The 13,110-nt window shown below is 41.3% G+C and overlaps 1 protein-coding gene across 3 annotated transcripts in view; it reads left to right on the top strand.

The window, feature by feature from the left end:
- The window catches only part of LOC128357803 (cyclin-dependent kinase 17-like), a 36,623-nt gene that overhangs the window by 17,217 nt on the left and 6,296 nt on the right, over positions 1-13,110 (top strand). For all 3 annotated transcript variants that reach the window (XM_053318182.1, XM_053318181.1, XM_053318183.1), the window contains 6 exons: positions 3,559-3,692; positions 7,244-7,369; positions 12,092-12,148; positions 12,239-12,353; positions 12,568-12,662; positions 12,862-12,924. In XM_053318182.1, the coding sequence (XP_053174157.1) occupies positions 3,559-3,692; positions 7,244-7,369; positions 12,092-12,148; positions 12,239-12,353; positions 12,568-12,662; positions 12,862-12,924 (590 nt within the window). The remainder of the gene's footprint in view (positions 1-3,558; positions 3,693-7,243; positions 7,370-12,091; positions 12,149-12,238; positions 12,354-12,567; positions 12,663-12,861; positions 12,925-13,110) is intronic.

The raw sequence follows: 13,110 nt of genomic DNA, 5'->3' as shown, positions 1-13,110 counted from the left end.
GCAAGAAAGAGAGAAGGAGAGAGGGAGTGTCTATACGGGAAAACAGAGAGAGAGTGAGAAAGTGGAGTAGTGGCTGAGGGAGTTGTTGCATTGTGATTAGTGTGTCTGTGCAGTCTGCGCTGGCTTCCACTGTAAGGTCTGTTCATTATTGCATGGGACTCTCCTGGAGGCAGCCAGGATTCTGCTCAGAAACTTTGACTTTCAATCAGCTTTAACTCTTGAATCTGGGTCCCACCCAGATCTGTTGACTGGACACCAAAACTGGACTGAAGTTATCTAATTCTTTTTTTTCTTTCTTTTGTCTCTTTGGGAAATGTATTTTTAAACATTTTTTTTTAAAGGTGTAGTGCTTTTAAATCTTCTGGAAGAATGGATATGTCAGGCAACCCCCAAGGGTGCTCTGCCGGTGCCCCAAAGGTGGGAGACTCTAAGATGGGGGAGGTTAGACTGGGAGAGGGGGTGAGAATGGGGGAGAGAGACACCCCACTGAGGCTGTCACCTTTCCGTATGCTTCGAGTGCTGGACTCATGCCGTCCTCCTGGAAACCGTATTGGTGAGTGTAATGACTGTCATCTCGATCCTCATCCTCCAATGTCCTCACAACCAATTAGAGTTCCAAGACTGTAAGGATCCCATGACAGTGTTATGAGTTAAGTGAATTTTTAAGAGGCAAAATGTTGTTCAGCAGATGATACTGGAATTTATATTATGTACACAATTAAGATCAAACGTGTGTCCTGAGGTTTTTTGTTACATACAAAGACACAGAAATATGTTAAATACCTTTCTCTCTAAATGTGCTGATTCTTCAACTTTGAACATCTTCAACTAATTAAATTCTAAATAGTATTTCTTTTATGTGCCTGGTTTAAAAATTAGAAATGCAATTGGTTGGCTCAGGGCAGTGTGTGGGGGTGTCTTCAGGGATCCCATGGACTCCTCAGAGAAGCAAAGAGACCTTCAAGTTCTTCTTTTGAATATTTTATTTGTTTGCTCATCAGCAAGGACTACAGTATCTCTATTCCTGCTGCTCAGGCCAAATATAGACTTTATGCTGTCCTGTGCTTGAAATCAGTTTGAGAACTCCCAGCCTAAGAGCAACAAAGGGTGATTCAGTTCAGAGCCTAACAATAATAATGGCTAATGCATTGGATGTGGACAGTGGCTACCATTCTACCAGTGCACCCCTGAGCAACCCACTGAATTCAATGCCGGGCCTTGCTGCGGGAGGGAGAAAAAAAAAAGATTTCTATTACTCTTTGAAGGGGTTCTTGAAGTGACTTCTTACTTCTTTTAACATCCTCTCCAATAGCTTTTCAATCATTTTCTGAGGGGCTGCCAACATGTGACTGAAATGGATTTCCAGCAAAGTAGCATACATGCCGAGTTGGGTGAGGTATGGATAGTCCTAAACTGACCCACTCACTCTTGTAGACATGCTAGCAGGGAGTCAGCAACCCTAACTAGGCCAGCCAGGCTCCACACAGGGATGCAGTGGTGGTTCATGACATTTACTGTCTGCTGTAAGTCTGCCCTGGAAATGGAGCAGAAAGAACCTGCAGGAGACTGGAAAAGAATGTCCTGCATGATTAGGAAGTGTGAATAGGCATTTTCACACTTTGGTGAAAGCTGGTTACATACAGGTTATTAGCCAATGTATTATCTGTATGTATTGTTATTGATGTTATCATATAATATTGTTTCAGAACCCAGGAGGTGGAATTTTCCTCACAGATTAGATGGCCTTTCTCGTCCACCCGCATCTGCTTGACTGTTTACACAAACAGACACAATCAGGACCTCTCCAAAAGCGAGAAAGACCAGTGACATAACAGCAGCACTGGATACTAACTCGTTGGGATTCTGTGGTCATGTGTGTGCGTCTGTCAGTATGTTGATAGCCTGGATCCATTTCCCCTCACTCTGGTGTCCCGTTAACTTGAGTTTAATGTTTCACCATCAAGTTTGTGAGGGTTGATGCCTGATATGACGAAAGACGACTCAGTTTTCTTGGCAAGAAATTCTATTCGTTTAACATATCCAATATCCCTGTGCCTGGCCTTGTGGCCGTAGGCACTAAGTCAGACTCAGAGGTTTACGGAGGATTTACACAGATGGATTTGTATTTGGGTTGTGTTCTGCTAATGAACATATGCTGCCTTTGTCAACAGATAGTTAGACCAATGGACAGATGTAGGCTGAAATTAGCAGCTGGGATCACTGAGATACTAGTTGAATGTTTGTCTCAGTAAGCTAATCTCTGTACTATTCAAAGGTAATAATAGCTTCTGAGAGGAATCCATTAAAAATAGATTAAATGTGTAGAAATGGTTTTAATGGATTTTTAAAAAGTTTTTTGACACACTATATTTGTGACACATATTTTCAGGCCGAAGTATATTCTATGTTGCACTAACTATAGGCTATAAAAAGTACAAAGAAAGCATGTATTTAGTATATTTTGTTGATACACTGCTCAATATTCCATCTTTTCCTAAGGCGGAGGTCTCAGGCCAGCTTGCCTTTCTCAAATCCTAACGTTGACTACATGAAAGAGAAACTCATAAATGACCTAGAATCAGCCTCAGGCGGTGTTGTCCCGCTCCACAGCCGACAGCTGACATTTATATAATAAATTGCTTTTCCTATCCGATCTAGCCCTCAATTGTTCTTTTCCATGGCTGACGTGCCATAGTCACTCAAGGGACCTACTGTATTTTTTGTTCCCCATCACCTCTTCCCACCAAAACCATCCTCTTCCTGCTCCATTTCCAGAGCTGATCCACTAATCTTCCCTCTATCACCCTCTTCTCTGCCTATGGTGGCTGTTTAAAATGTAAACAGTATATGGTGGTAAGGTAAGATGGTGTTGGTGATCACAGTGAACTTATGTCATTTCCTCATTTAAAGCGGTTTGCTCCACCAAACACAAGACACACATGCACACTCATACTGTATGTGCTGTACATGAGAGCAATCAGGCATCATGCACTGAAACCCAAAGAGGGACCCCTCCCCCACTTTTACTCACACAAACACACATACACACACACACAGACTTTCACACCATTGAAGACGGTAGTCCTGTCTGCTGCACCGTGACTCATTAATCAGATGGATTCTGGAGGGGATGGAAGTGTGGGGGGTAGTAGGCAGAGACGGGAAAGCTCCCATTGCATGCAGGGTAATATCGATCTATGACCTCCTCATCTCACCAATGGCATTTTATGCACACTCTGCTAACACCCCTGCATGGCTGGTGGTACAATCCATCATGTGAGGTTTTGGGAACCCTACTATGGCTTTCACAGGGGGTGAATGAAATCTAAGAAAGATAAAAGGTTGTGTCCGGCGATGGGTTCAAGGAGATTGTTGATAGTGGAGAAAACACAAAACAAAACAACCAAAAAGTGATCTGAAAAAGAACAGAGATGAATGTTACTATCATATTTTACTATCATCTCGAAGATAATACAAGGGGTTTAGGTTTGGTTTCTCCTCCAACACAGAGTGTAAATCCTTACAATAACAGTCTATTTGTGCCTGTGTCTTCTACAGGTATTGTCCATGAGAATGTGAAGATGGGTTCAGATGGGGAGAGTGACCAGGCATCTGGAACATCTTCTGATGAGGTCCAAAGTCCTGTCAGGGTCCGCATGAGGAACAACCACCATCGGCGCATCTCTAATGAGGTACTGGAAGCCAAAGATGCATACCTGCTACATACACACCTGCTTTTCCACCAGCCATACTGCACTCATACATCTAAACAGACAGAAGCACACCTGAACACAACATTATTCATTGAGATTTAACAATGATCTCACAGATTACTTTTGGGCTCATTCACTCCCTCACTATATGCTGAAATGGTGAACTCACAATATTCTATAGTGAACTACTATTATACAGTAAATAGTGAAAGATTTAGGACACAGTCCTGGCTTTTGTGTAACCAGGTTTAAGTCGCCTGTGAACAGGTAAAGTGCTGTACGGTAAGTTGCTTTGTTCAGCCTCTTGGTTGAGTATGTGTTCCTGTCTCGATCAGACTGTATGTGCGTGCTAGTCTGTTTGAAGGAGTTGCAGAGTTGATGAGCACAGCAGCATTATGGGAAATGCCTCTGGACACACAGGCTGCTGCCTCTGACTGCTGTGAACAGTGGAAGGGATTAATTTAGACCATGTTTACCACACAGAGAGAGAAAGAGAGGCGGGACGCACTGATGGAGAGGAAAATGTTAGGATGAGAGAATAATTATGGAACTAGGAATAATTATTGGTATGACAAAGAAAAAAGATACAGAGGAAGAGAGAAGAGGGAGAAGGAGAAGGAGAAGGAGAGGTGGTGGACAAAATGACGGTGGGAGAGAACAGAAAAACCATGTTTCCTCTCAGTCATCCTCCTCCATTCACCCCTTCCCCCCCATCTGCCTTCCTCCCCTCAGGAATCTGTCCATTCCCCTCTCTCCTCTGCTCCTGCATTCCCCCTCCTCCTCTTCCTCCTCCTCCTCCTCCTCCTTTTTCCTCCTCCTCCTCCTTCTCTGAGCATGTGGATGGCACTCTACTTACAGTGCCCCTCTCTCTCTGTCTCTCTCTCTCGCTCTCTCTCTCTCTCTCTCTCTCTCTCTCTCTCTCTCTCTCTCTCTCTCTCTCTCTCTCTCTCTCTCTCTCTCTCTCTCTCTCTCTCTCTCTCTCTCTCTCTCTCTCTCTCTCTATTACTGTCAGTGTGTGTGCAGTCATGTGGCAGGTCAGAGACATGCATCGTGGAAAGCGCATGTGTGTGAGTGTATAGATAGACACGTTTAAGGAGGACAATGAGGGAGCTACTAGAGCTGTTCTGCATTGTGAGTATGGGGGCACGTGTGTTTGTGTTTCTGTGTGGACCTTTATTCAGTCTATACCAGGGAATAAGAGGGCATGAGTGTCAGTCTTTGTGAACTTGTGTCCATTGTTACTCTTTTGAAAAACGCATGTGTGAAGATCTGTTGTTATGGTCATCAGAAGTCACTGGAATTATGAATTGTATTAAACATTTGTATTATTGGAACCATTTTAGGCAATTAGTAAATTTCTGAGAGGAATATACATCTTTATTGTGATTTCTCTTACCTTATATGGCATTGCTGTGCTTGCTTTCCACATGTTTAAAGCTTTTCAGACATTCAGTGGAGCTTACAAATGTGTAAATCACTCTGGTCAAAGTCTGTAGGTCATGTCAGCGCATGTGTTTGTGGCTTATTTTTCATATCATGTGCTTATTCAGTCTGCAGAGCATTGCCGGACCTTTACTCTGTCTGTGTGTGTGTGTGTGTGTGTGTGTGTGTGTGTGTGTGAGACTGTGTTTTCAGGGTGTGTGTCGAAACTGTGGAGTGTGTCACTGTCCTTCGGGTGATGGCTTGTATGTTATACTGCATGTTGTGATGTTAGCCAGTGAGCTCAGATAAAACCATTACAGGCGTAAAATCCCACTGCCTTTCATCTTCAAGCACACACACACACACACACACACACACACACACACACAGACTTCATACCCTCCCACTAATGTTCATGTGTAAACACACGTATCATTTCACACACACATTTAGGACACATATACTGTGGGGCTGTTGGGACGGGGCCAGGCAGCCCCTGCTGCCATGGAAACAACGTGTGATTGGCACCTTCCCAGAGAACATGTCCTACATGGATAGCGTATAGGAGAGATGCATTGTGGGAAAATTAGCATCACACAAATTGCATTTTGGCAAGGGCTAAAAAGTGAATATTTTCTTTAAAAAAAACATAGTGACCTAAATATAAGATGGCATTTAATTCTCAAAATTACATTTAAAAATTGGGTCATCTTTGGCAAAAATCCAACCAAATAATAGTTATTCTCAAGATATTTCCAACAGTTTCTGACTGGAATATACATCTTGACATCGAAACAGTACACACACTCAAAGAGAATTCAACTACAGTAGCCAGAAGAGAAGTTCACTGACTAACATATTAAGCATTTTTAGCTAACAGTTCCAGATGTGTTCCAGATAAGTTTCTAAACCTTCTCACCCTGCCAACAATGCATTCTGAAAAAGAGGTTGTAACTTGTAAAGAACTTGTCCCATCATGTAGTAACTTTGCATTGGGCTTTTCATTCATCCTTATGAGACATACATGTCACTCACATCCTCATTGAACAGTCATTCAGACAACAACAGATGGCACCTGTAGACCAAAGATTTGTATTTGACTGAAGTGAGCAGCTGTCACTTCACTAACTCCTTCCTGGAAGAGACAGATGGAGAAAGCTGAATGTGTGTTTTTTTTTAAAAATAGCAGTACGTTAAGTAACTAAGGCTTATGAAAGAGTTTTTATGCTAGATCATGGGGATCAATTTAGGCATATAATGTCAGGTGAGAAAAAGTGATGAATACAAGAAGACAGTCTAGGGTTAATGACAGTTAATGGTGCAGTTAGTGTATTAAGACTACGAGGTTACACTACTAGCCATATTGTCATATCTACTCTATTTAAATTACACAATTTAAATGCAAAATGTGGTTATGATCAGTGAAGTCCTCAAATATCTTCTTTTTTTCCAGCCAACAGTCCACAAACCAAAGTTATTAAGTTTACTATTGTAGAAAACCAAAGAAACTACAAAATATTTAAAAATCTGGCACCAGAGAATTTTGAATTTTTTTCTTAAAGAATGACTCAAAACGATGAATTGATTTGGTAATTAATTTTCTGTCAATTAATGAATCATTGCAGCTGTATATTGCATTACTCATTATAGCACATTTAATAGCCTAATATACAAATGTAAAATAACATAGAATCTTTATTCTGGCCTTTATGGTATAAAATAAAATTACTACGCTTGATATTGTATCAATTATTATATTTTTATCGTGCATAGAAACTCCTCCTCAAAACATGCCAACATTCATAGAATTACAGGTTAGGGGGAAAAAATCATCTTGGACTGCTTTCATATAGTTTTTTCAAGTTTTCCGACCATTCAAAGCAATTACACAGCATGCTAACATTCACACTTTCACACACTGCTAGCATAGCCTTCACAAACTATTTGGGGTTCAGTATCTTGCTCAAGGAGACTTCAATACAAGGATCGAATCACCAATCTTTCTATTGGTGATCGACCTGCTCTACCTCCTGAGCTGCAGCTGCTTCTTATGATGGATATGTTGTGATACTCACAAACCTCTTTCTGTCTCTCTCTTTCTGTTTCAGGACATAAACAAACGTTTGTCTCTCCCAGCTGATATCAGGCTACCGGAGGGCTACTTGGAGAAGTTTGCCATGAACAGCCCACCCTTTGACAAACCCATGAGCCGCAGGCTACGACGTGCTTCATTGGTCAGTGCCAAATGTGTGTGTGTGTGTGTGTCTGTGCGTGTATTTTCATCTGTATATATAGTGCATGAGTGCAAAGTAATTTAAACTAGTTTTGGTGAGCTGCTTGGGTGATGTGTACTGTGTGTCTACATGCGTACTTTCATGAGTACGACTCTTTTGATCTTGCTTTGTCTTAAAACAAAAGTAATATGAACCTGCAATGCCATTGTGTGTTACTAAAATGGTTGACTACGGCCATTATTTCCACTGACACACACATACGCTGCAAACACACAAACAGACTCATTTTAAATGCGCGCTGAGTTACGCTATAGAGCTAACAATGGCTCAGTAGGGGGATGAATGATGAATTCTGTATTATGTATCCAGGCCAAGAGCATTATGGGTAAGAATATGAGGGAGAGGGAGGAGGGGTCTGGATGGATAGCGAGGGGGGGTTGATGGGGAGAAATAAGCAAATATTCATGAATATGCAACATAACCCTTTACACTGCTTTGTGTTGCTGCTTAAGTACTCTTATTCTTTCACTTGGTTTTTATTTTGGTCGCACTTTATTCCACATCACTCTTTTGTTTCTGCCATCACTCACTCTCTCAAGTTAAAGGAAGAGCATATGCTCTCAGTTTCGCTCATCCTCCACACCTTATATGCATGCTCTTTACGGATACATTTAACTTTAAACACGATTACAGAAATCCTTGAATAGTCTATGGGAAAGTGCAGAGAGTTCGTCCTCCATCAACCATTTTTGCTGTAATTATTGAACAGGGCCAGTGCCCTGCCTCCGGCTCCCTGCTTGAAGTGATTTAATGACGCAGCTTTTCTGCAGGCATCTCACAGAGATGAAAGGAAAGAATCTTTTGAAGGGAGGTTTGCAGGGAAGAAGAGAGGTTTATGTTGTAAGAGTGGATGAGAAGAATGGAGTAGACTCTAGATATGTTAGTGTCTTTACCATGGAAAGGAGTGGCAGACATTTTCAGACATGCTTTGGGTATGTCCACTTATGTGTTGCAGTGCGTCTTTAGGGTTGTTGTATGTATGTGATGTAATAGATCAATCAATAATTCAGCAGCAGTGTCCGACTCATCTGCTGCAGCTCCTCTACTGACTAGGATTACACACCGGGACACCTTGAAGTGAGCGAGAGAGCAAGGAAGTAAGAGAGGGAGAGACGCAGGGAGGGATATTAAGGAATAAGCGACAAGAAAGTATGATTTCTTTTGGTGGTAAGATTATGAAAACAGGGATGAACAAATATGTAGACAAATGACTACTGAGATGAAAGTTAAAACCAATCTCAGACAAGTTTAAAAGCAGGACAGGAAATGTTTTGTTTGATCTCGGCCATCTTGCTGAGTATATGCAGGAAGCTCCAGCACAGCTAAATGACTCATATTGTTTACTGTAAGTAGTTAGGTGCCTCCTTGCAGACTGTGCAGCACACTGTTCTCACAAAAGTTTCACTTATTTTGCTTCAGGCCTACTTTTAAACAGATTTAGTGACAACATGCTCTAAGCTGGAACCTCGGAATAAATTGGCACACCACTTTATATGTGTTCTCATACATTTTAACACTGGCCTTTAGGTCGGTTTGAGCTCAGTTTGGTTGAAAAAACATTGGCACACAAACGTCTGTGTGAACGTACATGTAGCTGCAGTGTGCTCCTTCAGTCAGTCAAAGTTATCTGAAAGAATTGAAGCTTTTAAATGACAGTATGTTTCTGATGTAATGGCTTTTGGGCTTCCATCGTGCTTGTAATTTGTTACCGTAACAGAGAACACGTGTCGGGTGTCCCGTAGCAGACACATTTGAAACTGTGTATTTTGATCTTTGAATCGCTTCCAATGTAATGTAAGTGAAGTTGGTTGGTATCAGGTTTCTTTCATGGCTGTTGCCCATTTATAATCAATTATTCACAGCATGCCAATGAAATTCAGAGTCCAATGGTGCCGATGAAGGAGATGTCATTTAATCTCAAACCACATCCCTTAACCATGTTATACAACAACATTTTTTTTGGACGCGTTCAGCCCTGAAAATACAGAATGTCAAACTTGGCAACTGTTAAACATCCAACAGTATATGTGCTTCTCTCCTCTTGGTTATAAGTAAAAGTTAAGATTGTTAAAGGATAAAAACAAAAAAAAGTCATTACTGAGTTCAAGTTTCAGTCAACTCTTTTAGCCTTGCTTGTTGCTTTCGGAGGGTTTACATGAAAAAGGTGACACAGAGCAAGATGTTTATTGGTTGATTGATTGAAACTCTAAGGACTAGCTAGGTCATGTTAATGAAAGGGCTCCTTTCCTCCCACCTCCCACAGCCACCTATCTTCTTAACAGAAGGTCGTCATTTTCCCTCTCCCACTCAATACAATCAATCCATCCAGCCTTCATAGAAGCAGCACGTGGAGAAACCCTGATTAAAATGGACATTCTTCTCAATATGCATAAGATTCCAGCTGCAGACATGTCTCTTCTCACATTTCTTACTCATGGCTGTCAGTCTATCTATCTGTATCTATCCTCAGCTCCTCTACGGGCACAGACAGAACACACACACAAGCAATATTTTGTTTGGTTTTATGTTGCTTTAATTTTGTCACTAAAACTTTGCCTGACCTAGTTCTGCTGAGTAAGCTCACTGGAGTGTTGGGAATGAAATGAACCCGTTGCCATCGAAAGCATACGCAGGCGCACACGCTCACACAAAAAAAAAAGATTGTGAGGTACGTGGACAGGCAGCGTTACTAGAGTGGGCTGCAAGTAAAGAGCTGTGGTTCTCCATTGTGTCAGAGACACTTCAACAAGGCGAGAGGCCGTACATTTATTTTCTGGAGCGGGATCGGTGTGGGAGGTTGGAGGAGGTAGTGATAGCCTATGTGTGTTTTATGTGTTTTTGGATGTGTGTGTCACTGTGTGTGTATGTGTGTGTGTTCATGAGACAGACTCCCCCTCTCAAATGAGCAGCACAGCTTAGCAACAGCTCCTGACAGCTCCTGTCACAAACAGAGAGGGGTGCTGCGTGTGGGTGTGTGTGCGTGTGTTTGTGTGTGTGTGGGTGTGTGTGTATGCAGCGTGAGTATGTTTTTACATTTGAGCAGAAGCTGTATGTCTCATGACAAAACATTCTCTTGTCTACAAACACACAGCGGCATATACATATAACACATGCCTCTGCACATAGTACATGCACATGCACACGTACACACATATCTGACGTTCTTCTGATTCATTAATCTGTGTATTTTATTGTTTTCAATATTTATTTTCAATAATTGCAAAATACTAAATGCATAACTAGATATTGATACTCATATCTTTTTTTGTTTAATAAATTATGCAAAATACAATTTGTTCATACCCATGTATGTGTGTCATCTTGTGTCCGAGCCTGATCCGTCGTTGGCTTTTAGGCATGCCTTTAAAGAGATCACATGCTTCATCAACTAACTTGGTCACTGGAGACCCCTCCCCCTCATATACACACACACACACACACACGCAGATACGATTGTCCTAACATTCATATCAGCATCATGATGGGACGGGCCAGCATAAGATTGAAAGAGATGGGTAGGCTCCGAGAGATGAACACAGATAAAACATGGCTGAAACGACCCTGACAGAGATAGACAAATAAATGAGGAAAAGTGACAATGAGAGGGATAAACACTGACAGGCCTGTGGGTATCACAGTTTGACATAGCTACATCTATCTATAATTCATGACCTCGAAACCCGGGGGCCACATACATTATGCAGCTAAACCTTCATTAATGGGATTCAGGATTAATTCAGAATTTACTATGCATGCACATCTGTGAAGTATGCCACTGAATATCTATAGAAATGTTTATAAATAAATACGTAATCCCCTTTTAGTTGTCTGGAGTGAAATAGCTTCTGCCATACTCTGCTGTCGTAGTTATACTGACTTCCTGTGGCCAACGTATATATGTGCAACTTGCAAAGACGTCACTTTGTAGCAACAGAAAGGGAGGAGGCACTGAGATGGAATAACATTTTGTTCAGATTAGGCCAACAAACAATCCGCCATGTCTATTAAAGTATGACACAGATGCGTACGTGTGTGTGTGTGTGTGTGTGTGTGTGTGTGTGCGCGACGATGTGGAAGTACTGTATATACTATTGCATGATGTACAATATCTCAGACATTCACTCTTTTTAATGCCAGTGTCAGATATTTCACCAAGATTAAACATTACACCAAGATATAACATACACTGAGGTTGCATTTACTGAGCAGGTTGTACTTTGCACACTCAAAAATGTCAAATAACATAAAAATGGTCCAACCAGCTAAGACCCTGAGGACAATTTCCAATATCCAATCTGACACATGCCATTTCTACAGGGAGCTGAACTGTTTGAGCAGTGATGGGACAGTAACAGCCAAATTTTAGAGAAGCTGAGCTGACGTTTTAGCACAGTCACAAAGACGCACACACAGAATAACAAGGCTTGGTGACTCAGACCCCTGCAGTTGTAGGCCAAATATCAAGAGCAATGGGACTGAAATCTGAACTAAGAGCTGCGACCTCGAGGATTTGATTCAAGAGATATTCCAGAGAAATATGGTGGACAATCTAGCTTGGTCTACAATCAGTCTGTACCCAAATTAAATGTGAACCAGTGTCTTGATAATACACATTTACAGTGCTCATAACTTCCTTAACTGTCTCTTTTCTGTCTTCTCTAGTCTGAAATTGGCTTTGGGAAACTCGAGACCTACATCAAACTGGACAAATTAGGGGAGGTAGGATCAATTAAAAAAATCAGCTAAAGTGACATTAACTACATAGAAACTCCTCCTGAAAATGCATTCATATACTTGTCATCTCTACAGGGGACTTACGCTACAGTTTTTAAGGGACGAAGCAAATTAACAGACAACTTAGTAGCGCTGAAAGAGATCCGGCTGGAGCATGAAGAGGGTGCACCCTGCACAGCTATCCGCGAAGGTACTGAACTTCTGTTAAGTTTAAATCATGGTCCACACTGGATCATACTGACAAGAAGCATGCAGAGGATTGTTATAAGTGTTTCTGGGACATACAGTAATTGTAGTGTCTTGTAGCTTCCTGTGCTGTTGGGGTACACTATGAGCTGTTACTTCTCATACTGTAGGTTGTCTGTATTTGACTGACAGTCTCTTGATGTGTCTCCCTCTTCTAGTGTCTCTACTGAAAGACTTGAAGCACGCTAATATTGTCACTCTCCATGACATAATCCACACTGACAAGTGCCTGACGCTCGTGTTTGAGTATCTGGTGAGTGTGTGTACTGCGCTTTTGTGAATGTTTACTGTGCATATAATAGGTCTTATTATATTAATTTGATTGTATAACCTGCATATCTATGTTTCTTTCTTTCTTTCTTTCTTTCTTTCTTTCTTTCTTTCTTTCTTGCTTTCTTCTTGCTTTCTTTCTTTTTCCTTTTTTCTTTCTTTGTCTCACTCTCTCTCATTAGGAAAAAGATCTGAAGCAGTACATGGATGACTGTGGGAGCATCATGAGTGTACACAATGTCAAGGTAATTCAGAGTAATACTGTACATCTGTTCAGTGCTGAGTGAGAATTCTGCAGTAATGAAGGAACTACTGTTGAATGTTTTCAGTAATGTACATACAGAATCATCTCTGCTTACTGCTTCCATCTCGTCTTTGTAAAGTGGCATAACATTGATAGGCAACTTGGCTTCTGAATGATAAATCTAAAA

Source organism: Scomber japonicus, chromosome 4 (assembly GCF_027409825.1).
Source record: "Scomber japonicus isolate fScoJap1 chromosome 4, fScoJap1.pri, whole genome shotgun sequence".
Lineage (NCBI taxonomy): Eukaryota > Metazoa > Chordata > Actinopteri > Scombriformes > Scombridae > Scomber > Scomber japonicus.
This window is presented reverse-complemented; position numbering and strand designations above follow the sequence as displayed.